The sequence below is a fragment of the Anabrus simplex genome, chromosome 3 (assembly GCF_040414725.1).
Source record: "Anabrus simplex isolate iqAnaSimp1 chromosome 3, ASM4041472v1, whole genome shotgun sequence".
NCBI classification, from domain to species: Eukaryota; Metazoa; Arthropoda; class Insecta; order Orthoptera; family Tettigoniidae; genus Anabrus; species Anabrus simplex.
In genome coordinates, this window is record NC_090267.1 from 507,107,167 (window position 1) to 507,134,662 (window position 27,496).

Sequence of the window (27,496 nt, forward strand, 5' to 3'; positions counted from 1 at the left end):
AAATTTAAAACAGAATGGAAATCAATAAAAAAGGAAGGTGTGGAAATTGATTCTTTACGAGTGTGGGAGGATTGATATGGAACAGGAATGTACCACAGAGACATAAAGGAATTATCTATAAGACATATTTTGTGCCAATTTTGATATATGGATCAGAAACCTGGGTGATGAAAGAGAGGGATAAAAGTGGAATACAAGCAGAGGAAATGAAGTTTTGGAGGTGTCTGGTAGGTTTAACAAGAATGGACGGAGTAAGAAATGAGAGAGTTCGGAAACTGGTAAATGAGGTACCCCTACAGGAAAAGGTAGAAAAATGAAGGCTGCAGTGGTATGGACATGTTAAGGGAATGGGAGAAGAGAGGATACCCAGAAAGATGTTAGAAATGGAGTTGAAAGGAAGGAAACCTAGAGGAAGACAGAGACACAGATCTTGATTGATAAATTTCATTAAATAATAATAATAATTTCGTGTGGCTATTACTAGCCAAGTGCAGCCCTTGTAAGGCAGACCCTCCGATGAGGGTGGGCGGCATCTGCCATGTGTAGGTAACTGCGTGTTATTGTGGTGGAGGATAGTGTTATGTGTGGGGTGTGAGTTGCAGAGATGTTGGGGACAGCACAAACACCCAGCCCCCGGGCCATTGGAATTAACCAATGAAGGTTAAAATCCCCGACCCGGCTGGGAATCGAACCCGGGACCCTCTGAACCGAAGGCCAGTACGCTGACCATTCAGCCAACGAGTCGGACATAAATTTCATTTATGACTTATAAAGACACAGATGGCTGAAAGGTGTAAAGAAGAGCATCGAGGCAAGAGGAGGGAATTAGACGACAGTGAGAGAAGTGGTGGATGAAGAGAAAATGATGGAGAGGCTTATGTTCCAAGCCTGTGGTTGGAAACTGCTCCAGAAAATGATGGGTAAAAACAGTTTTATAGCACTCATACATCTCTTTTAAAAGAAATAAGTAGTTGGATTATTTCTCATATATCTCAAAGCATTCCTGTAATATGATATTCACCAAGAATTACCAAAGTGACTTTTCGTGTTCACATAAAATTCAGTTGTCAATTTACCTGTAATAGGTAGCGATGGTGTTTCAGTCATACTAAACCTCCTTTCCAAACTGTCAGTTATGGGAAGGGAACTCTGAGATGATGTCAGAGATTTACTAGTTACAATCCTCTGTAATCGTTCGTTATCTTGTTTAAGATTTAGCATTTCATTCTGAAATTGAAACAAACCATAAAATTACTTTTCATTCAATTCAAGTGGTAAAAATGTCAACAACTCATTAAATTTCACAAGCACTACAAGTCAGCTACAATATTAAGGAAGGATGTTTAGGAAGTTATCTCAGACATGATCATTACAATAAAATTTCTATTAGAGAAAGAATGACGACTTGCATGTTTAGTTTCTTAAAAAATATATATTAATTAATGCTATTGGCTTAACTCCCACTACCTACTTTTACAATTTACAAAAATGCAGGGTTGCTGGAGTTTTGTCCCACAGTTACGTTAGTCTTAAATTTGCTTAACAGAAGTTCTGCTCATGAACATTCAATGAATTCTCTTTTCGAAAGTAACATTAATACTATCTACCAGACTATGTTTATCAAAGGAATGAATACCATATTTACCCGAGTAATTTTCTCCTTCACATGTTTTTCTCGACCTTAATTTTGAAATGGAAATTTGAGAAAAAATAAAAATTCACAGAGTTTTCCCACCATGATTATGTAAAGTTTACAGTCATTAATGTGTTTAAATAGTCGGTAATCAGGCAGCGACGAGAGGCGTAAGTAGCAACACTGCAATAATGGTCTCACTCAGCAAGCAACGCTGTGTGCGCTTTGCTAGTAACTATGCGAGAAATGTGCAACATATATCGGACTCTGTGCTAATTACTTTTACGTACAGTATGTAAGTGGAGTGGTTTGTGATGGGTAAGAAAAACAGGAGTTTAGAACCACAGTTTACATTAATAGTGATCGTGTTCGCAGAAAATAACAGCAATCATAGTGCAGCTCATGAGTTTTGTGTAGAGTCATCTCATTTACACTACTGGCATTAACAAAAAAGAACAGTTGCGGTGAGCCAGGAAGACAGCCTTATCATTTCGACGTCTACAATCAGGCCAGTATCCAGAAATAGAGTTGTTAAAATAAGTAACTTTACTTTTAGGAGATTCCCGCCAATCTTGTGCGGCTCACGCAGAAGTGTGTAGAAGCGTGTTTACTGTCTGATGGCACAGAACGTTAGGTTGTGCACTAAATTACTTTTGTATGTGAATGAGTCCATGTTCTGCAGAGTCATTAATCACTTAATGAGGGCTGACATTTGCTGAGAAAAATATGGTATATTTCTGTACTACAATTACTTATGAAGTTATGTCAGGGTGCTTTTCATATAAGCCAGCATCAATAATATGAGAATGTTCAACATAGACAAGTGAACAAAATATTCATGATTAATTATGCTTTTAATTAGTTTGATAATTTTTATTACAGTGCTTATAAACATGATAGTGTTATCTTCAAGCTACAGTAGAACCTTGATAATCTTTTGTGTTACAATTTGAAGATTGTGTCATATTGTGTTATTCTTTGATCTAACCACTGATGAAGGGAATGGTTGAGATTCCCCGAAACATGTATGGTTTAATTAATAATGTTTCTTTCATTTAATGAGTGTGTTGATCAAGGCGGATTTAAGTAAACTATTATAAATAGTTATATTATACAAACTTTATCCCTTCGTCATAGAAAAGTTCAATAAGTTACAATGTTTTAAGGGCGTCGGGCACTTTCCATCCCAGTACAAAGCATCTAAAAATGCAAACAGTACAGATATAAAAAAAATAATGCATTTGCACAGGGGAACCAGCATAATTTATTCTCGTCTTTGAATTGTGTGATATTTTTTCTTTCGTTGCGTGAGGTTATGTTCTCGGTGATTTATCCAAGTGCATTATTTGAACATTGTAAATGCACCTTCTTGGATACATTTCGGAAATAGTTTTTCCATGGCATTGGAAAAGTTTAAACTGTGAATCGAGGTGATTGCATGTATTAATGGGTCTTAGAATACTTTGTGACGTGGCAAGTGTTCACATTTCTGAAGTACGAGAGAAGTGCCATGGTGGGAAATCGTACAAGGATAGAGTCATAGGAAAGTTTGATTTTAAGGGCATCAGGTACTTTCTATGTAAATACAAGGCATCTAAAATGCATACAGTATAGTACTTCAATGACTAAAGCACTTGCACACATGGGAGCCAGCATAGATTTCTCCTCGCCTTTGAATCGTGCTTTTTTTTCTTTCTTTCGTTGCGTGAGGTTATATTTTCCAGTGAGATATGCAAGTGCATTATTTGAATATTGTAAATGCACCTTTTTGGATACATTTTGGAAATAGTTCTTTTTTCATGGCATTTCAAAGGTATAAACTGTGAATCAAGGTTAACTGCATGCAGTAACGGGCCTTAGAATATTTCGTAACGCGGCAAGGGTTGGTACTTCTGAATTGCGAATTGGCGGTTAATTCGAAATCACGTAATTCGAAGTCTGATTTTTGAGTCCCAACGACTTTGAATTAACGAGGTTTTACTGTAGTTCTTTCTACATTGTAGTGAATATACATCACTCTGATTGGAAGTTACGAATTTAAGTTATTTTTGAGCATTCATTACCCATTATTACCAAATGAAAGATAATAGATGGAAACATACGGGAATAAACTGATGTAACGGGTAGCAGTTGCAATGAGATACAAATTTTCAAATATAGCACCACTTAATTATTCTCTGCATTAGCGGGTTAAATTAAAAATCCAACTAACAATATTCATCTGCTACGTCTCGGCAAGTTATACAGAACAGAAAGGAAAAAAAAAAAGAACAAATTCAAAGCCTTACCCTCATTTTTATGACCGTATCCTTTAGCGATTCCAGCTGGTGCGCAGAACTGAGAGCTTCCAGCCGAATATCAGTGAGGACTAGATCTTTCTCCCTCAATTGCTTTTTGAGCTCTTCTACAGTGTCATTTCCTGAAGTCTCTGACTGGTCCTTGGCATCTTTAGCATATATTCTGAAAAGAAAATTAAATATTGGTGAAAATTAATAGGAATATTTGTTGAAGAACGTAGGTTTCCAAGACTCATTATCATTTATTAAATAAATATTATTTCTGGATTAAAGCCACTTATGTACATACATTAGTAAGTCTTTAACAAAAACCGAGCTTTCAGCTAAGTTTCATTGGCTTTCTTCAGGGCAAAGTATATGAAGGACTGTTGCTGGTAAGCATAGAAATGCTTCCAGGAATGTAGACATCTTGACCACGTTATTCATGGTTCCTTACGGACTGGACTCAGAGATTGTCACCCTGTGCTGTGGTGGTCGGGAGAGAAATTACTGACTCACCGCCCTCTGCTGACATTTTCAACTGGAGACCTGTACTCCAGAAACACACATGTACCAACACCACCACCACAAACATGTGACCTAAAGTGAGACCCGGTGCAGTTGATGCCCATCGGCAACATGCGCATCTGTTAGGATGGGGCCCTACCCAAGATAAAATCTAATGTTGAAGATGATGCCCACACCTAGACCCCGAGCCAAAGAAATTAACCAATAAGGTTAAAACCCCAAACCAGTTGGGAATCGAAAGGGCTAGTGAACTGGAAACCTGTTAGTCAAAGGCCAGATATACTATGATAATGAAGGTTGAGATTACAGGGGGTGGGGTGGGGGGTGTTTGAAAATGTAGATAGATATGGCAAAGTTAGGGACACATGTCCCTGTCTTACACTTAACCAGTGAAATACATAAATAACATAAAATAAAAATATTTGAATATTGAATTTAAAAAAAGAGACAAATTACTATGCTACTGTGCTACCCTACTGTACATAAAATATCCATTGTAAAACACAATATAAATTAACACTTCATTTCCTAAGTATAATAATATAATACCTGCGAAAAAAATAAACATACAATGAAGTGCAATAATAATAATAATAATAATAATAATAATAATAATAATAATAATAATAATATAGACAAATCTAATAATACGTATAACTAATTTGTCCAATTCCAGAAAAATATCACACTAACGAATGTTACAGTTTTCGTGTTTTTATTGTCGGCAAAAAACATTATAAAATGGGGATCGGGATAAGGTTAACTATGCAGGGAACCACAGCTGAGTACTCTCTAACACTACTGATGAATAATAATAATAATAATAATAATAATAATAATAATAATAATGTGAAGAATAAGAATAAGAAGGATCCTCCGTGGCTCAGACGACAGTGCGTCACCCTCTCACCGCTGGATACCGTGGTTCAAATCCCGGTCGCTTCATGTGAGATTTGTGCTGAACAAAGCGAAGGCGGGACAGGTTTTTCTCCAGGTACTCTGGTTTTCCCTGTCATCTTTCATTCCAGCAACACTCTCCATTATCATTTCATAGCATTTATCACTCATTAATAAATCACCTTGGGAGTGGCGACCCTATTGTAATAACAGCCTATATATGTTTCATTCATCACATCCCTGACCCAGTCAATGACTGGAAAACAGGTTGTAGGTTATCAAGAAGAAGGAGAAGAAGAAGAAGAAGAAGAAGAAGAAGAAAGGCCAGGATGAGGAGAAGAAGAGGACGAAGAAGAAGAAATCTGTCATACTACGAGCTCGTTTTATAGAGATATTTTGAGCACATACTTTTAAATCTTCTGTGGTCTGATATCTCTCTGATCTCCTGCGGAAGAAAGTTCCTTTCACGGCTGGCCACAACAGTGAAGGAATTATTGTAGGTTGAGGATTTATGCCTAGGAATAGCGAGCAATGTCGAGCTCAGCACTCTGGTGTTTTTATCATGTTGTTCAGAAAGGCTATGAAATCGTTCATAACAGGTAAGATGGGGATTGTAAGGTAAGGATTTGGTGCAATGAAGTCAGGGTATGCAGCTTGCGACTATCTTCAAGGCGTAGCCATCCGAGGTCGACGTAAGATTGGGTAACATGATCTGAAAATGTCAGATTACATACAAATCGTACGCAGGCATTGTGTGCACGCTGTAGTTTATCTCGGAGCTCGGTTTTCGTGTCTTTTTAAACTATGTTACAATAATCGAATATTGGAAGAACGAGGGTTTCAACTAGTTTTTTCTTTAAACTGAATGGGAAAGTAAATTTGAAATTGTTTAATATGTGCAGCATCTTGAAAACTCGTCTACCCTCAGATATTGTCTGATCCATCCACAAGAAGTGCTGGTCAGTGATTACTCCAAGATTTTTTATGCCCTTGTAAAAGGGTAAAGCTTGGTTTTGAAGTCGTACGTCAGGGATGGACATGTGGTAATTACTGGAAATAAGTCCTGGGTGGGCAACTGCTATGGTTAGGGATTTTTTCGGGTTTAAAATAAGTCCATTTGCTTATGGCCCCTACATCCATATTAATTTACTTGATTGCTTTTGAATCATCTGTTGGTTTTGCATGGATGTACAATTGTACGTCGTCAGCATAAATGTGACATATACAATGTGTCAGCTGTTTAGCTAAGTCGTTGATAGAGACAGAAAATAGCAAGGGAGCTAGGGTTGACCCTTGTGGGACCTGTTTTCACATACTGCCACGAAGAAATGGTACCTTGATTGACGACACGTTGTTGACGTTCGTGTAAATAGGCTCCCATCCATCTCAAAGTACTGTAGGAGAACCCTAAGCGATAACGGTAAAGGATGTACCAGGGCCACTTTCCAGACAGTTGGAAATACACTGTTTCAAAGGGAGAAGTTGTATATGAATGTCAATACTGGAATAATAGCATTGATAATGTTCTTTAGCATTATAATACATATATTGTCCACCACTGTGGATTTAGTTTCAATTTGCAAGATAGCCACTTCCACTTGCAGGGGTGAGACATAATCAAAATAAAATTTGTCTCTCGAAACAGACTTTCAACGTATTAGGTCGTGTTACGTACATGTAGTACGTGTTGAAGAGATGTTAAGTACAGAACAAAAATGGCCAGCCGGACACGACCTAATACGTTGAAAGTCTCATACCTGCCAACTTTACAAAACCAAAAATCAGGAGATTTTGATATGAAAATCAGGAGATACAATTGGTCAAAACTGCTCATTCTACATATCTTGCGCAATACAGTACTATGATATATTTATAATACTTATTGTCTCAAAGCCCGACTGTTGCTATACAAGGCTACAAGGCTAAAAATTACACATCTCTATTCCCTCACAGAAAGTATGCGAGTGAGATGATCGGTCTCTGACAAGCCTACCGAAAATAGTATGAACTCATGCACTTACATGCCATCACTTAGCAAATATATTGCATCAAACGCCCGTGCGATTATGCGAAACGTAATGCTGTTTGTATCAAATAACTAGCTGATGTACCCTTTGCTTCGTCACGGAATTCTCAGAAAGACTGCCCTTATAGTTTTCCCAAGTGAAGTCAACATAGATCATTACAATGCCACCAGTATGAATGTCGTGATTAAGAGAAATGCTGTCATATGATATCTTCAATCAAATGAAAACAGCACATTTTCTCACTTTTAGCGAAAAGTACTACGGTGTCGATCTAACAGTTCAAAGTTTCAGAGCTTGAATGACCAGGCTGCAGACAATCGTGAACAATCCTGTGTAATTATTCCATTTAAGTGTGCATACTGCTCATTCTAATCACTGCTTCAGAGTAGGTATCGAATAGCTGGAATTCTATGATTATCCAGTGTGTTACATACCAGCAGTATCAGAAAATTTATGAACCAGAGGAATGGCATACTAAAGAAGAGAGAGATCTAACTCTCCACTCCCCAGCTACTTCCTGCCAATATTCAGGCAGGCTGTTATACTCGATACACAGCAGTAATCCCATCTATTGGAGATAAATGGCAGGAGAATAAACAAAGCACATCACAACAAACAATGGTCAATGTAATGTTCTTGTTGATCAATTTTATGAGCTTTCTATATTGGAGGCCTTCACATTTAGTTTTCTTCTGAATCTGTGATATTAGAAGATCTAATGTAAAGTGAGTCGTCCTTTCTTTCATGACTCCCTCTTGTGTTATTATTCAAGCAATCGTTCCTTCATGACTTTTTTCTCATTAATGTGTAACATATTTTTCATTGTAATCCATGTATGAATAGATAATGTTTCAGACATTTGACCTTAAGGTTACCTACAGGCTGATGCCCTTAACAAGGGGCGAAATATGTCCCTGAGAAGTGTATACAGTATTATGGAGATTTCATCCACGAAGCACGTGGCTTGTACGGAATAGGTGGTGATAATAGAATAAATTATTTTTGTGATGATTTGCTTAAGTCAGTTTCAATACGGATCAATCATGACAACTGTCTCTTGCAAAACTGAATAAGACATAAATAATCGGAAATTGTATTCTCTATAACTTTTGTTATGTAATACTTTTCAATATGACCAGTAAGACAGGTAATTAAAAATTAAATTTTGGCACCTTCCCCTAAACTACCATTTCGAACAGAGTGAATAAAATTATTTGTAGTGTAGACTGTAGTTCCATATTCCCCGACTTTACATAGAATTCTGTTCACACATTTTCTCGTACCTCGGTGCTGATATGGACTTAGCAAAAAATATCCAAATTCATGAATATCTCTCTATAGCCAGTACAGTAAAAATGTATAAGATATAATTGATAGGAAATTGAATAATACATAACTTTAATTATGCAGTATTTATCGATATGGCCAATAACAACATACATATTTGAGAAATACATTTTAGGCCTTCCCCTAAACTACCATTTCACTCAGCGTGAATAAAATTATGTATGGCCTAGATTGTAGCGGCTTATTCCCAGACGTTAAAATTGAATAATTGAAAAAGAGGTTCAACCTATTCAATACATAAGAGAAAGAAATGTAGTGATTACATTCTTATTTAATAGTAATTAGAATTGGGACCGGTTTCGACCATAGTCCAGGTCATCGTCAGCCGATCAAAACATAAAAAACATGAAAAACAATGCATATGAAAAAGAAAAAGATTAAGTGAACTCTGGATCGGTATAAGAGGCAATATAAAATGATGATGGGGGTAGAAACTGTGAGTCACTTACAAGAAAACAGTGCGTAATTTTAGGAATGGTGGTACGGCACACACAATGATAGGTAAAGTCTCACAATGTTTATGAACAGCGGAGAACGGTCAAATGGGTCAGTTTTTACACACCGATCAGGCACAAAGTCACAACACTCTCAAACAATATATGAAGATCTATCAATATGTTGAAGTCGAAGACGAATAGATTTATAGAAGCAAACTGCCAGTTCCCGGTGATCAGCGCGGCAATCTCAAGTCGAGACTACAGCGCATGACCTTGAGATTGCCGCGCTGATCACCGGGAACTGGCAGTTTGCTTCTATAAATCTATTCGTCTTCGACTTCAACATATTGATAGATCTTCATATATTGTTTGAGAGTGTTGTGACTTTGTGCCTGATCGGTGTGTAAAAACTGACCCATTTGACCGTTCTCCGCTGTTCATAAACATTGTGAGACTTTACCTATCATTGCGTGTGCCATACCACCATTCCTAAAATTACGCACTGTTTTCTTGTAAGTGACTCACAGTTTCTACCCCCATCATCATTTTATATTGCCTCTTATACCGATCCAGAGTTCACTTAATCTTTTTCTTTTTCATATGCATTGTTTTTCATGTTTTTTATGTTTTGATCGGCTGACGATGACCTGGACTATGGTCGAAACCGGTCCCAATTCTAATTACTATTAAATGAGAATGTAATCACTACATTTCTTTCTCTTATGTATTGAACAGGTTGAACCTCTTTTTCAATTATTCAATTTTAACCTTAATACTTTCAATACGGAACAAAGAAATTTTTATCTTTAAAAAATTTATTCCCAGACGTTATATACCGAGTTTTATTAAATTCTCTGCAGCCGTTTTCTCGTGATGAGCGTGTGTACGTACGTACATATAAACATAGAGACAGAAATTATGGAAAATTAAAACGTGCATTTCCCCTTGTTACTATGGTCACGACCGGTACGGAAATATCTTTCTTTTTAAATTCTGAGCAATGTACAGACAAAACTCTTATTTTATTTATATTGAGATAAATTAAAATTAGTCAAAATTGTCTCCAAATGGCTCCTAAAATCTCTAGAAAAGTCAGTAGTCGTTATCATTGAAATTCTGTCACTAAGTTACTAAGTAAGACCAAAAGACTCAATATCTAGCGACTAGTCTCTGGAATTGACCAAAGAGAATGGAATCGACTAGACTGATGCGAACGAACACGAACAGAGTACGCGAGAACAAGAGATTGACAATCGATATACAGGTTTCAATAAAGATCGCACATTCGCGCACATTTCTCGCATTAATAAACGTCTATATTTCATTTGAAAGCGGCCAATGAGCGAAGGACTTCCGGCCACAGGCGTAAAAAACTGAAATGGCGGGATGTGAAAACAAATGTTTTATGTTCACCAAAAAAAGCTAAAATCGGGAAAAATAATAGAATAATCGGGAGGCGGGAAAAACTCTCGAAAATCGGGAGTCTCCCACCTAAATCGGGAAAGTTGGCAGGTATGAAGTCTGTTTCGATTACAATGCGGTCGTGAAAATTCAATATTCATCAAAATTTGTCTCTGTCTACGGGTGGTGTGTTGTAATTTGCACTCAAAAGATTTTTTTTTTGCTTCTTTGTTTAATTGTACATGGGAGGATACAAAGTGATTATTCGATTCATCAAGAGAAATCTCCAATCGTCTACCTTGTCCAGTTTATTTAGTCCAAATTGTCGGATTGACTTCCATAAGGTAGCGGGTCTTACGTCAGGTTTATAAGGCAGTGTTTCTTACTGCCTGAGTCATTTTATTACATAGTAGTTTGTAATAGATAAAGTTTTCCTCTGTCGGGTATGTTTATATTTCCTATGAGCTGCATCCTGCTTAGCCATCATTGCTCTAATATCATTATTTAGCCATGGGGAGAGTCTTTTACAGACACGTGCTGTTTGTAGAGGGGCGTGTTTGTCAAAAATATGTATCATTTTATTGAAAGTCATCAATGTTAGTTTTATGAGTTATATCCGGCCATGGCATCAAAAAAGCGCCTTCCAATAATTTCTCATTGTCAATGCGGCTATAGTCTCTGTAAGTCACATACTTAGGTTTATGTTTGGGGCATTGCAATGCATAAGTCATAAAGATAATGTCGTGGACTGACCGTTCGGGAGCAGATGTCTGGCCGTGATATAATACGTTGTCAGGGTTGTTCGTTACTATTAGGTCCAGTAGTGTGTGTGAAGTTTTAGTGTGGTGAATGGGAGAAAGTGAGAGGATCGCCATACCGCATGCCTGAAACATATTCAATAGATGGGTAGTTTCGGAAGAATCTGGATTTAGAAGGTTTGTATTGAAGTCTCCCATCATTACATCATGTTCGTACATAGGTAACAGTCTGTTAAGATCAGACTCCAAGTCATTCAGACGGCGAGCTTTAGATGGGTTGTATACAGCACCTACTAAGCATTTCCCAGTAGAGACCTGTACCTCTATGAACATGAACTCAGGTTTTTGCTCATACTGTTGAGGCGACTGACAGATAATTTAAGGTTTCAAGCGCGAAGAGACAAAAGCACAGACCCCACCTCCCCCTTTGCCAAGTCTGTCATTCCTCAGAAGGCAGTAGTCAGGTAATTCCAGATTCTTAGTCTGATGTTTGACTTTCACTGCATAAGATTATATCAAAGGACAGTGGTATGAAAATCGCTTTTAGTTCATCTATACGAGTTTGAGAAACTAAACTCCGGGCATTAAGGTGATATAAGTGAAGTGCGCTTTTATGTCTATTTAGGGCTGATTGGAGAATGTGTGTTGTAGCTTCAAGGGGTGGGGTTCAGGTGAATGTACTAGCAGGTAGACAGGTTGAAGGGATGGGTGGGGAAGAGGAAGTGTGACAAGGGAAAGTATTGCTATGGTCAGAGGGATTACGGCTGTTTGTGGTATGCATTGCCAATTGCTAAAATGGAACTAACTAGAACACAGCATCCGACTACATCCTATGAATGGTCAGCAATTAACGTATTAGGATAATTAAATTGTCAGTAATAATAATAGTGATAATGTGCAACAGCAGATTAGGCGTACGCAAGTAGAAGCTTATTCTACGTAGTGTTGATGTTAGATCTATGAAGACGTAATATGGAGGCCTGACTTAAATTAGGACCAGTTAGGAAAATTTCATTAGAGAGTACGTAGATCGACAGGTGGTAGGATAAGAAGACAGATAAGCAAATAGATATTTAGATAAATAAATACGGTAAAATGTAGGCAGGGGTCAGAGGCGAGCAAAACAGCAGCCCGAGTGAATTGTTGAGACAATGAAGGAAATTGGCTGGGCTCTTTAGAATATGCTGGAAGCTGGCTAACAATTGAGAAGTGACTGGTATGATCTGCAGAGGGGAAACTGCAAGATTCATCATGCAGAATTTTCCACTGGCCTATAAAAAGAACAAACCTGGAGTCCATGAAGAGGCAGTCTGAAGCAAGTCAGTCAGTGAATCGGTGAGGACTGACACAAAGTGCGGCATGTGAGTCGAGTTGCAGAGTGAACTGCTGCACTGTGAGAGGCCTTTTAAGTACAAACTGCATGAAGTGGCAAACTCGAATGCGAGTGCACTTGAGTACTAACTGTACGTAGCAGCTGTAATATATTTAGTTGATAATAAAACACACTACCTCTCCGAGCAACCATTTTAGTTTTAAGCAACCAATAACCCATGTCAAGGTACTCTATTTATTTGCATAATGGATGTACCCTAATTTTCCCCCTTAGAACTAGGGGGGGAAAAAATCTTCCCCACCTAATGGATACATTTCATTTTCAACAAAGATTGTCTAAGTAATATTTAAAATGTTATGCAAATCAAATACAATAAAACTAATTTTAAAAAGTCATAAAATCATTTGTGCTGACCACACGATGCACTTCCCACGAAGGATAGCAATTATTTTCATTGCATGTATATTTGTCGCGTGCGCGCAGAGATGGTACCAGTATTTACTGCAATTATTATAAATGAGAGTAAAATTCACACTTTTGAACAACAATGTGTGAAAACTCTTATTGCAACGGGTTCTTTCCAACCTGCCCAAAATATGCTTAACAGCTACTAACAACAACTCAGTGTTGTTGGAACACTGAAAATAGTCGGTTGTGTTGATGAACAATGTTTTTTGCAATTAACAGAAATATTGAAATTACACAGTAAGTTTGACCATAATAGCAACAATAAAATGTTTTACCAATAAAATTATTGCTGTACTTTATTTCCAACCTTAAGTTACAGTACAGTGTATGTTTCATCACAAGTTCAACATCGACCTGTTGACTGTAAACTCATTTGTAGCAAGACCATAAATATATTCTTGTAGTCGCTAACGGTTTTCTATATTTGTATTGATGCTATTGATTATTTCACGATTGAGATGGCGAGTGTTTTAATAGGTCTAATTTTTTCATCACAGATTTTTTCACACATAGAAGACTAACTCTAGATATTGTTATGAAAAATGGGGAAGAAAGTGCATCCATTACAGTACATAGATAGATACGATATTTCTTTTAATGAAGGAACTTAGAAGTGCGAGACCATTAATTAGTTTTTAACTTGAAATATCAAAGGGAAACTACGGTATAGCTCCTGGAGGATTGTCACAATGAACAGGGAACAAATTACTCTGCGCCAAGAAAACAATGGTCAGGCAAGAGATGTCTGAGCAATGAAGAGTACGTTCGTACAGGAGCGAGACCTTCCACTTGTTTGAGAAGACTTCCACTATGGTATAAAATGTGACACAATGTTCAACAGAGTTTGCAACAAAAAAAGGTCACGTCTATCAACAATGAAGAAATTCATCAGTGATACTTTAGTACAGTACACACCAATCTGACAATTATGCTAGATGTCTTCTGGGTCTAGAGCCTCCGTGGCTCAGACGCCAGCACGTCGGCCTCTCACCGCTGGATACCGTGGTTCAAATTTCGGTCACTCCATGTGAGATTTGTGCTGGACAAAGCAGAGGGGGGACAGGTTGGGTACTCCAGTTTTCCCTGTCATCTTTCATTCCAGCAACACTCTCCATTCTCATTTCATAACATCTATCAGTCATTAATAAATAACTTTGGGAGTGGCGTCCCCATCCTATATCTGCTTCATTCATTCCATCCCTGACCCGGTCAATGATTGGAAAACAGGTTGTAGGTTTACCAGTGAGAAATGTGACCATACTGAACAACACATTTCTTCCAGCTGCAAGCCTTTGCAAAATATGGTATCAACAAAATGGAGCATCACTTACTTTGTTAGTCTACTGATCTGTGCTGAACAAACATTTTACCCAACAGTGGATTGAGTGATGAGGACAAACTGAATATCCCACACTACTGGGATCTTTTCCTCTGGGGCATATAAAAAAAAAAAAAAAAATGTACACAGTGAAAACCAAGAGTGTTAAGGGTAAGAACCTAAAAGTGTTTCCACGATTCCTCACAAAAAACTTAAAGATGTGCAAAAGCGACTACAAAAAAGTTTTTGAGTTGTTTAAAACACTTTCCATTGGAATAAATGGGTTTCACATAACATAAAGACACTATTCTGTAACTCAATAGCACTTTTCATCTAAGAAGTGAATAAAAAATACCAAGACAAATACAGTCACATTTTGATTGCCCCATAACTCATTTGTTATTTCTTCAGGACAACTCTGGAACATACAACTTGCCTATCAGAGGAACTTCACAAGTTAGCAACAGACGCAAAATCGGGAGGTTGCGGGTTCAGATCCCACTGGTGTCCGGCTGGCCATTTTTGTTCTGTACTTAACATCTCTTCAACACGTACTACATGTACGTAACACAACCTAATACGTTGAAAGTCTGTTTCGTTCACAAGTTAGTTTCAAGGAATGTTGTCACCAATATCTATTAAGTAAGAACTGAAGTTCTGGCTCATTACTTTAGTTGTAGATTAGCCTTCTCCCATCCAAATGTTTACCATTAAGGGTCACTCTTAAAAGTAAATATTAAAAAAAAATACTATAGTCACATTAAGCAAGCCCCACGGTCTACTGGGAGGTCCCAGATTCAATTTCCAGCCAGGTAAGGGATTTTTACCTGGAACTGAGGGCTGCTTCGAGATCCACTCAGCCTATGGTGAGAAAGAGGCCCTGGCCTACAAAGTCAAGAATAATGGCCGAGGGTATTTATTGTACTCACCACACTTCACCTTGTAAACTGAAGGTCTTCAGAGTGCAGTGCTTGCTTTGCAACCCAAGGCCCACTGGGTGGGGATGGGGAGAGAGTCATGTTAACATAACAGACTGTACCATCCAGATTTTGTATTTCATTCATTCTTCGCTAATCGGCCAGCTAGGGACCACGATAAGCCTCATTTTGCATTCTGGCATTTTGTATTATTTATTTATTTATTTATTTAGTTTGTTTCGACACATAAAGTATCACAAAAAGCAAATTATGATTTGTTATTTTGTTTCTTCCAGAATTCTTTCAACATCTTGCTATGTTTAGCTCGACGTTCATCAGTCGTTTTTCTCCTAAATCTGCTGAGCTTATCTTCTGAAGCAACTTTCCAAGTGTAGATCTTATGTCTGAAAGTTTTACGGTCTTCGATATCTGTAGGCGTGATGCTGGCGTAATTGAGATCAGTTTGGACTAGTTTGATCCAAACCGTTGTCTTTAACGGCTGTGAGTACATCAATATTTTCTTTGTTAGGCGGTTGTCATCTAGCCTCATAATGTGTCCATAAAATTTCAATCATGGTTTACAGAAATCAGCTTCAACGTTATAGAGTATTTTTCTGTGATCTTGTGCGATTGTAGACGATATCCTTCATCTGTAAGTTTTGGGCCACGGACTTTTGAATTAATTTCCTTTCTTGATATTTTTGAGATCCCCTTTATAATTGAGGTTTAAGATCTCACTGGCATAGAATATTTCAGGTTTGATGACCGTCGTGTAATGTCCAATTTTTGTGTTAATGCTCATGCATTTTTTGTTGTAGATGTTTGCGGTTTTCCCATATGTTTTCCGCATTTTGAGTTCACGTGTTTTTTGTGCTATTCTTTCTGTAGCTGTAGGTTCAATGATTTCACCTAAATATTTGAATTGATTAACCATGTTTATTGTGCCGTGTTTCGTTACCAACGTTTGTGGTTCAATGTGTTTTGTAGCCATGAATGCAGCTTTTGTGAAGAAGACTTGTAAACCAACTATCCCAGCACATTGTTTGAGGACTTTAATCTGGTGAATTGCCATCTGCTCATCTCCAGAGAGGACTGCCAAATCATCAGCAAAGGCTAAGCAAGTAATGTTGATATTATTCTGTTTTCTTCATAACATGACAGGTTTCCAGATGTTGCGACTTTTCAATTCTTTTTCTCGATTCTTTGATGACATTATTATTATTATATTATTATTATTATTATTATTATTATTATTATAATATAATTCGCTGGGGCCATCAAGGACCACATTAAGTCTTGTTGCATTTGACACTGAACTTGGCCTTCTTTAGAGCCCAAATTTCCCTTATTCTTTGTGAGTGGGCCTGCTTACGCTCCTCTGTCCAAGGGGCACCGTGTCTTCTCTTCGGTTGCTCGTCTCGGTTTAGCTCGTTCGTCAATATTTTCTTGCGGAAGAGATCTCTGTTAAGGGCATCTTCAGCTGAGATATGTAGCATTTGCAGGTTTTCTTTGGTATTTCTAAACCAGGGAATTGTGGTTTTGGGGTTTGAATCAAAAAGTGAAAGGTTCCTTTAGTTAACTTTCTTCCGTCCATTCTTTTCAGATGACCGTAAAATCGTGCGCGCCTTTTTCTGATTGTGTCGGTAATTTTCTCTATTTTGCTGTAGACTTCCTTGTTGGATCTCTTTTGATGGATTCCATTTCTGTACTTTGATCCCAAGATTCCTCTCACAATTTTGCGTTCTCTTTTCTCGAGTTCTTCAAGCAGTATTTGTTGGCATTTAGAGACAGGGTTTCGGCTGCATATAGAACTACTGGCTTCAGAATTCTTTCATAGTGACGTATCTTGGTGTTTTGGGAAAGGCATTTTTTGTTGTAGATTGTGCGGGATATTTGGTAGACTAATTCCTGTTTGCGTACTCGCTCCTGAAGTGCTTCTTTGTCCAGTCCATTTCTCATGATGATCTCACCCAGGTATTTGAATTTGTCTACTTGGGTGATGTCCCCGTAATTTTGTATGGAGTTTTGGTGGAGCCTCTTTGATGTCAGTCATTACTTCTGTTTTCTCAAACGATATCTGCAAACCAGTTTGTTCGGCAATTTCTTTTAAAATTTCAACTTGAGCTCTAGCGGTTTCTATGTCGTTTGAGAGAACAGCAATATCATCGGCAAATGCTAAGCAGTCTGTTGTGATCCCCTTGGATTTGGTTCCTATTCTCAATGGACTGTAGTTGGTTTCCTGTAATCTTACCCGCCAGGTTCTAATGATATTTTCAACACAGTTGAAGAGTATCGGGGATAGCCCATCACCTTGTCGGACTCCTGTTTTGATATCAAAGGAATGCGAGAGACATCCGTGGAACTTCACCTTGGATTTTGTATCGGTCAGGGTGGCTCTAATTAATGCCAACAGTTTCAAATCAACTCCAAATTCATTTAAGATGTTTAGCAGGACTTCCTGGTCAATGGAGTCGTACGCTTTCTTAAGTCCACAAAGACAGACACATACTGCTTGGACCTTAGTGTACAATATCTGATGATCGTTTTGAGATTTTGGATCTCTTCAGCTGTTGAGCGATCTTTTCTGAACCCTCCTTGGTATTCACCTATTTGATGTTCGACTTGTGCTTCCAAACGCTCCACGATGGCAAGTGATAGAATTTTGTAAGTCACGGGTAGCAAAGATATTCCTCTGTAGTTGTTGATGTTCTTCATGCTGTCTTTTTTTGTGTAATGGATGGATCACAGCTATTTTCCAATCTTCGGGTAGGATCTCCTTGTTCCAAATTTCTTCTATTTGCTTTTGCAAGATATCAAGTGATTCCTCTGGGGCGTATTTCCATAGTTCTGCTACTACTGAGTCTTCCCCAGGCACTTTGTTATTTTTGAGACGGGCAATGTGGCGCTTGATTTCATCTCTGTCGGGTGGTCTGGAATCTGGGTACCTGAGTAAGGGTTCCTTGGTCTCAATGGCGCTTTGCGGTTTAGAGCAATTACATGTAATTAATCTCATAATAGAACCGTATTGAGGACAATATATTAAAATTATAAAATCCTTTTAATAACAACCACCTACTCAATACAATATATTACTCATTGAATTATAAAATAATCATGAGGTGTCTTAAATAAAGGAACATGTTTCGTTCGACATAGCGAACATCATCAGCCTTAATTTACAAAGATTAGGTCAGGGCCCTGAGCTGAATGATAAAAATTGTTAAAAGAGTGACAATGCCATAATAAAAAGTAAAATGATAACATTAGACTTGAAATTGTAACAATATGTACAGATTAACAGCAAGTATTTGTAGAGGAATACTTTGAACGATGGTAGTCTATAAAGTTAAAACAAACATGAGGTTGTTAAAGTAAAAAGATATAGATATAGTGGATCTTAAAATATATGTCAATGCATGAAGCGTGGATTAATTATTGACTATGGAGTTCTTAAATTGAGCAAAACAAAAGTTGAAATAGAGTTTATTGAATAGTACGAGTCAAACTGAGTCAGTTAAAAGGCGCATGGCGACGAAACTAAGGCTGAAATGACGTGAACTTCAGTAGTTAGGAATTCTGTAGGAGAGCCAACACAATACCAGAAGGAAATACAAGTTGAACTAGTCCGTATTTACACGCTAGCAGTAAAATTAATCTTATACAACATAGGACACCAATGTGGACTCGTTTAAAAGTAACTATAAACTTGAAAGTAGGGAGAGTTCCAGCAAACCAGAGATGGATGGAGCAGATTATGGCACAATTGGAGTTAGAAATCTGGAATGAAAGAAAAGGGAGGAAAAATAAAGTTATGTGAAATGTTGTGCCATCATGCATTTTGACTTGACTTTGCTTTGGACGGGTACCCATCCTTTTACAACTAGGGTTGTTAGCCCTAGAGGTTGCCTCAAGGCGTTTTCTGGCTTCTGGTCATTTACCAGTCTTCGCCGTATCCCTGGCAAGGGACCAGTTTGTTTTTTTTCACAGTGGTATTTTATTTCCCTACTACCCTCTGACTCTGCTGGTGGCAGAGCCAGCGAGCTTCCCCAATTCCAATGGGATGCGCCCGATGGAGGTAACCGGTAAATCCCCACATGGGTATTATTATTGTTGTTGTTATTATTATTATTATTATTATTATTATTATTATTATTATTATTATTATTATTATTATTATTATTATTATTATTATTATTATTATTATTATTATTATTATTAATGCTCTATTATTTAGTTCTTGTAAAAAGTTTCATTTACATTTCTGTACATTTTGTACTTGTAAATTTTGTATGTAAATCTTGTATTTTCTGTTTAAATGAAAGAGAGGGCCTAGTGAACTTAATTTTGCCAGACAAAATAAATACAGGAAGAGCCAAAAGTCAGATGAAAGCATTGTCATAGGAGAGGCTGGTGTGTTGGAAGTCCACATTAAGGTTGGGCACAATGTCCCTGTTTGGCACACTGTACCGGTCCAAGGTTATGTTCCGCTGTTCCAGAACACCGAGTGTCAATTGTTCCAAAACATTCTAAAGCGAGACCGAGACAGTGACTTGCTGTCGCATCAGAAGCGCCACTATGCACTGCCCTTCGCCTACTAGCTGACTATGATATAGATGTTGATTCCCATAGGGAATCCGAAATATTTGTTGCCGAATGAGCAAATTTATAATACCAATATTAATGGTCCATTATTAGACACTATAAATTTACCAGCCGACTCATTCCCGGCTGCCAGCGCTTCGCCCCCGCGCGCCAGGCCGGGCTCATCAGTTGGCACCCAGCACACCCACCAAGACGCTGGCCAGTGCACACCGTGGAGGCCACTGTGTAGGCTAACTGTAGCCACCGGCAGTGCCAACGCACCATGAGAGACTTCGTCTCATTATCAAAAACCGACGCCTGCTTGGCCATCAGATGATATAGATGTTGATTCCCATAGGGAATCCGAAATATTTGTTCCGAATGAGCAAATTTATAATACCAATATTAATGGTCCGTTATTGGACACTATAAATTTTCCAGCCGACTCATTTCCGGCTGCCAGCGCTTCGCCCCCACGCGCCAAGCCGGGCTCATCAGTTGGCACCCAGCACACCCACCAAGACGCTGGCCAGTGCACACCGTGGAGGCCACTGTGTAGGCTAACTGTAGCCACCGGCAGTGCCAACGCACCATGAGAGACTTCGTCTCAATATCAAAAACCGATGCCTGCTTGGCCATCAGATGATATAGATGTTGATTCCCATAGGGAATCTGAAATATTTCTTCTGAATGAGCAAATTTATTGCAGTTTAAGTTACAGAGCTTTAGACATCCCTCTAACACCCATGAACCTTCAAACAGAACTAAATTATATAAAGGATTTAGCAATGGATATAAACCTGAAATGATTAACCGTTTAATAAATAAGGTTAAATTCAAATTAACAACAAACCTCATCCCTGACAAACCCAAAATATCCAAATTCGTTACCTTCACCTACAACAATCCAAACTTTCACCAGATCTTGAAAATAATAAAAAACAAAAATACCAGTATAGCTTTTAGGACAACAAACACTAACCAAATTTTTTAATCAGAACACGAGCTCAGGCATATACAGGTTCACTTGCACACAATGCAACGTCTCTTATATTGGTCAAACAGGCCGGAGTTTTCAAACTAGGTACTTAGAACACTATAATGCCATTAAGCACAATAAATTTTCAGCTATGAGCTCCCATATGAAAGAAACAGGACATCACTTCACGACGATAGAAAGAGACCTCACAATTATTAAAAGAGTAGACAAAGGAAAGTTGATGAATGAACGTGAAACCATCTATATATTTTTGGACCAATACTACAACAAAAATCTAAACCTCAATGATTTAACTGAAGTCAAAAATCCATTATATGAAAGTTTACCCAAATTATTGCAAACTCTAAATTCAAAACATAACTACATTCTTAAAAATCTTAAGTTAACATCTTCTAGAACCTCCACTACTTTAACTAACTTGACTCCCTTCATGTCCGCCCCCAAAAATCTCCCGCAACCCAACATGACTCCCTCCCTGTCCGACCATGCAAATCTCTCGCAACCAACAACACATAAACTTAATGCTCCACCTACCTCCTCCCCTCCACCACACCTGCCTCCGCCAATCTCACATCGATACAATACTAGAAGCACAAGTGTCAGGCATTCAACACTACCATAGCAACTGCATAACTGTCAAAGAAATAAATGAACCTACACATAACGTTGTTTTTCTTCAACTAACCTTTCCATAACTAATTTACATCTGTACAGACGAAAGGGTAAGTGTTTTATACATTTTCCATGTTTTATTTTTTAAACCCATATTCTCTTCAAAAATACCTTCCTAAGCATTCACTCTCCTCTTGTTACAGACTCTATCAGCGTTGAGAAACCTTCGACTTTCGCTCCTTCAAACAAGATAAATACATCTATATACAACCGAATGCTTTTTCCTTACTCCCACAATTACTTATCATAACGCATTCGACTTTCACTCCTTCAGCCAGTTAAATAGACTATAGGCAGCTGAACAGCCACTTAAGAAGGCTGTTGTCTTTTCACAACATACGAAATTGGCATCTGTGACAGTTTATCAGCTTTGCTTTTTCTGATCCTCTAACAGGAGTATTCAAGGCGGCACATTTCTGTTTCATTATAAAGACTGAGCTATTTATTACTCTACCCCAACAAGTTTTTCAATGCTCCAGAAAGTATAATTGTGTGAACTTTTGACATGCAGCTTGATACTGCAATTTTAGCCAAGGACATTCTAACAATTTGTATGTTTGGACAGACACCTACAATGATATCATCTTTTTATGACTTGTAAGAGCAATCAGGATCCTGATTTTTCACCATACAGGTTTGAGTTTGAGGCTGATGATGCCCTTAATATAGGCGAAACATGTCCCTTAACATTTTGTAATAATATTTAATTTCTAAAAAGATCTCTTTGTATTGAATACGTGGATATAAAAAAATAACACTTGTAACATACTTTGTATTTACGTACATTTCAATACGGACCTAACATGAGAATTATAACGTGTAACATACCACTTAATCGAGCAGCTCGTCTCCTTCTCTTACGTCTTCCCAGCCCAAACTTTGCAACATTTTTGTAACGCTACTCTTTTGTCGGAAATCACCCAGAACAAATCGAGCTGCTTTTCTTTGGATTTTTTCCAGTTCGTGAATCAAGAAATCCTGGTGAGGGTCCCATACACTGGAACCATACTCTAGTTGGGGGTCTTACCAGAGACTTATATGCCCTCTCCTTTACATCCATCCTTACTACAACCCCTAAATACCCTCATAACTGTGTGCAGAGATCTGTACCCTTTATTAACAATCATATTTATGTGATTACTCCAATGAAGGTCTTTTCTTATATTAACACCTACGTACTTGCAATGATCCCCAAAAGGAACTTTCGCCCCATCAACACAGTAATTAAAACTGAGAGGACTTTTCCTATTTGTGAAACCCACAACCTGACTTTTAACCCCGTTTATCATCATACCATTGCCCACCGTCCATCTCACAACACTATCGAGGTCACCCTACAGCCGCTCACAATCTTGTAACTTATTTATTACTCTGTACAAAATAACATCATCTGCAAACAGCCTTATCTCTGGTTCCACTTCTTTACACATATCATTGATATATATAAGAAAACAAAGGTCCAATAATACTGCCTTGAGGAATTCCCCTCTTAATTATTACAGGGTCAGATAAAGCTTCGCCTACTCTAATTCTCCGAGTTCTATTTTCTAGAAATATAGCCACCCATTCAGTCACTTTTTTCTAGCCCAATAGCACTCATTTTTGCCAGTAGTCTTCCATGATCTACCCTATCAAATGCCTTAGATAGGTCAATTGCAACACAGTCCATTTGGCCTCCTGAATCCAGGATATCTGCTTTATCTTGCTGAAATCCTACAAGCTGAGCTTCGGTGGAATAACCTTTCCTAAAACCAAACTGCCTTCTGTCAAACCAGTTATTAATTTTGCAAACATGTCTAATATAATAAGAAAGAACGCTTTCCCAAAGCTTACATGCAATGCATGTCAAACTGACTGGCCTGTAATTTTCAGCTTTATGTCTATCACCCTTTCCTTTATACACAGGGGCTACTATAGCAACTCTCCATTCATTTGGCATAGCTCCTTCAGCCAAACAATAATCAAATAAGTATTTCAGATATGGTAATATATCCCAACCCATTGCTTTTAGTATATCCCCAGAAATCTTATCAATTCCACCTGCTTTTCTAGTTTTCAACTTTTGTATCTTACTGTAAATGTCATTGTTATCATAGGTAAATTTTAATACTTCTTTAGTATTGCTCACATCCCCTATCTGGACATTATCCTTGTAACCAACAATCTTTACATACTGCTGAGTAAATACTTTTGAAGATCCTCGCATACACACTCCCCTTGTTCATTAATGATTCCTGGAATGTCCTTCTTCGAACCTGTTTCTGCCTTGAAGTACCTATACATACCCTTCCATTTTTCACTAAAATTTGTATAACCACCAATTATGCTTGCCATCATGTTATCCTTCGCTGACTTCTTTGCTAGATTCAATGGTGTTGACGACACAAGAACATGCTGAGATCATCCTTGTGTGTGGAAATTGGAGCCTGCAGCAAGGTGGCTACAGTCTTTAATGCACTACACCCAGATAGGAGTCATCTCTCGGAATATGTTGGTTAGTTTGGCCACACCATTGTGGGAAATGGGCTCCCTATTGCAGCCAACTCATGCAAGCTCAGATTTCCACATATCAGGATGATATCCACATGTTCTTTGGTTGTTAGCACCATTTTTCAGTTGGGTACCTGCAAAGATAAAATAATGTGGTAATTAGGAAACAGTTCATAATAAGACAACGTGGTTTGTGGCACTGAACTCATGGCCAATGTGAACTCCCAAGACACCATATGATAGTGCTGTCACCTGACATTTTACTCAACCTGTATAACATCAGATAGTATTTCAAGACAAGTTTCACAATTATAATATTATTAATCAACTTACGCTGAAGATGACTGGCTGCTCTTGATGCCTTGTCCTCCATTCATCTGATGTGGCTCATTCAACAGAGGTGACGAAGGAGCAGACACATCTGAGTGGAGACCACGAGAGTCTTCTACATCAGACACTGATCCATTCTTGTTCTTCTTCGAACGAGAGAAAGCTTTGCTGAATGAGCTTCGCAACTAAAACAGAGAACATAACAGTACTGCTACAGGGTGTGTTAAAAAAAACAACGGAGTTTCGTATCACAGAATGAGGCATGATAGCCAAATCACCATCATCACCATCATCATCAATGGTTCCTTGCCAGTGCCTGTGGTTTGAATACTGGCCAAAGACAGAAACTTTTAAATGAATAGTCACAACCCTGAGTTTGGAATCCTCATAAAATTGTACAACCCGTGGATTTTTCTTACAAGATTAAAGCCATATATAGAAAGATCGGAAATACTTATACTGCCCTGATGCGCTCCTTTTCTCCTCTTATGTTTGACCTCTGCTCCTGTCTTTTTACTTTCCGTATTCATCTACTCTCTTTCCTTTTCCTGTGTTTATCCAGCTTTCTGTCAAAGATGGCACTTCAGTGAGTGCTGAGAATGGCTGCATGTAGAAGAACTGGGACAGATGAGGAGAGAGTACTATGTACTTGAAGACTGCAGTCTCAAAGATGTGGAGACTGTACTTATCTCTCCTTTCCGCTCTGACCTGTCATTATGTTGTACCTATCTTTCTATACATCACCTGATTTGTCATGTTGTTGCTTTCCACTACTTATATCGATCACAAGATTGAGCAAATTGAAAGATTTAACCGACTTACTGTTTGGCTCCAGGGTATATAATTACTTTTTGTAACATTTTTTTCAAATGCATTGGTTTGAAAGTCAGTGATTGCCTTGCGTATGTTTAGAATTCAAACACAAATTTCAAAGACCAATGGTTCTTACCCATCCTTTTTTCTTCTTCTTGCCCGAAGAAGCACCGTCTTGAGCGTGAGCCGAGCTCGAGAGGCTACATGCTGAAGAGAGCGAGTTGATACTGGACACTGAATCTGCCGATAACTGTCTCGATATATTGTTACCACCTGGAAAGAAGGAATACAATTAGATTAGCAGCAAAACTGAAATTCAGTATTTTTTTTTTTTTTTTTTTTTGCTGGTGATTTAAAGCCACACTAACACATCACAGGTTTTCAGCAATGCAAGGAAAGCAGGGGCTAACAATTATCTGAAATCTGTGTCAAACAAATACGGCCCGATCCAGTGACTTTTTCCTATGGCGTGTATTATTCCGATCTCAAAAAAGAATGCAACAAGCATTCCCTCGTATTACCTACCACCCCTGTCCAAAGTGCTGGAGCACCTGGTACACCAGAAAATACTAATGTACTTTAAAAAAATGTATATTTTACTTGACACTTACCAGCTGGGCTTTAGGAAAAAGGAAAAACCACAGTTGAAAGTGACAGATCTGCAATGGACAACAGACAAGCGTCTATACTTATTCTTCTAGATTCCTGTAGCATATTTGATACTGTCAATCCACGGAACCTATTTTCCAAATTACAGTCCTTAAATTTTAGCCAGAAAGCGCTGGACTTTTTGTATTCTTACGTCACAAATGCCTACAGTCTGCTGTTGTAAATAATAAAATCAACATGGCGAAAAAAATATCTTGGTGTCCCGCAAAGGTCAGTCCTGGGTCCTCTCCTGTTAATTAAAGTGGACCACATATTATCGATGATTCACTGTGACTGGCTCAGGATGGCAGAATTTTCTCCCAAAAGACCTTGAGGGCGCTGCATCAAAAGTACATTAAAAGCTTCTAATCAGCAAGCTCCTTGTCGTGTACTTCCAGCAAGGTATATATATGAGTGGAATGGGTGATTACGTGTGAAAATCTTATGGGAATAATGTACCGTACAGTTAAAGAAAATATCAAGTTAATATGGTACCTTAAATTAAATTTACTTCTCGGGCAGTAGTGAATTAGTTGAAATCTATAACTTTCCCTCTCTTAATATGTTTTTAATTTTATTTAACAATGTATATCAATATTCAAATTAAATTTCAAATTTCAGTATTTCCTAGTTACAAGTAAATGCAGTTAGCAGAAATTACAGTCGCTAATTAATAAAGGTGTGAAAGTGAGAAACCATAGAAAATCATCTTTAGGGCTGCCGACAATGGGATTCAAACCCACCATCTCCCGAATGCAATCTCAGAGCTGTGCGACCTTAACCGCATGGCCACTTGCTAGGTTCTTCTCACCAATGGGGGCCAATGACCGCAGCTTACAAAAATCACCAGCAGCATCATTGGATCACATCAACAATGCTCATCACTGATATACATGGCAATAAAAACATCATTTACAACTCATACAGTACCAAATATAAAAGATTGAAAATTTGACTTTCTATAAATTTTGGTATGTACACTTTTTAGACAGAACAGTAAATATGTATGAACAATTGAAAACGCCTAAATAGCTTGAATGATTTTAACACTGGAATCGATTAAATTATGGTCTTCTTATAATATTAATAATAACTGTACCGGCTGGTACACCTCTACGCCGCACATTTGAATTTTTCATCTTAAAGTACTCCTTTACAGGAGAAACTGTGAACTTAAAACTGGATCTACTTAAACTTTTGCTCTGAAGATGTCACTGTCTTGATTTCGAAGTGGTTTTTTTTTACTATTTATCAAGTTTGGACATTATCTCATAGATGTCTCTACTAAAAAACTATGATCATGCACCCTGGTGCGAAGTGAGGGAACTTTCTTGAAGATATTTTGTACTCATAAGTTTTCTTATTACTAAATTTTGTTCTTTCATTTGTGGGTTGGCAATATTAATCTTTTCTTTCCGCCAGTTTTGAAGTTAGCCAATCAATTATTTCTGTAATTAATTTTGACCAATCGTGTCTTTCTTCTTTGATTTTGTGTGTAACTGTGTACTGTAGCCAATAAACGCCTGTGGGTGTGTCTTAATTATTCATGAAAGGTCTCGAATCTTCCCCGAGGGTATAAAAAATGCTGATTTTCTTGTCTCTCGGCCACTTCATCAACATCT

The 27,496-nt window shown here is 37.9% G+C and overlaps 1 protein-coding gene across 1 annotated transcript in view; it reads right to left on the minus strand.

Annotated features, from left to right (window-relative positions):
* The window catches only part of sick (sickie), a 501,196-nt gene that overhangs the window by 69,993 nt on the left and 403,707 nt on the right, over nt 1-27,496 (minus strand). The window contains exons 19-22 of the mRNA XM_067143723.2: nt 25,363-25,499; nt 24,417-24,598; nt 3,922-4,093; nt 1,077-1,227 (exon numbers count right to left, since the gene is read on the minus strand). Of these exons, the coding sequence (XP_066999824.2) occupies nt 1,077-1,227; nt 3,922-4,093; nt 24,417-24,598; nt 25,363-25,499 (642 nt within the window). The remainder of the gene's footprint in view (nt 1-1,076; nt 1,228-3,921; nt 4,094-24,416; nt 24,599-25,362; nt 25,500-27,496) is intronic.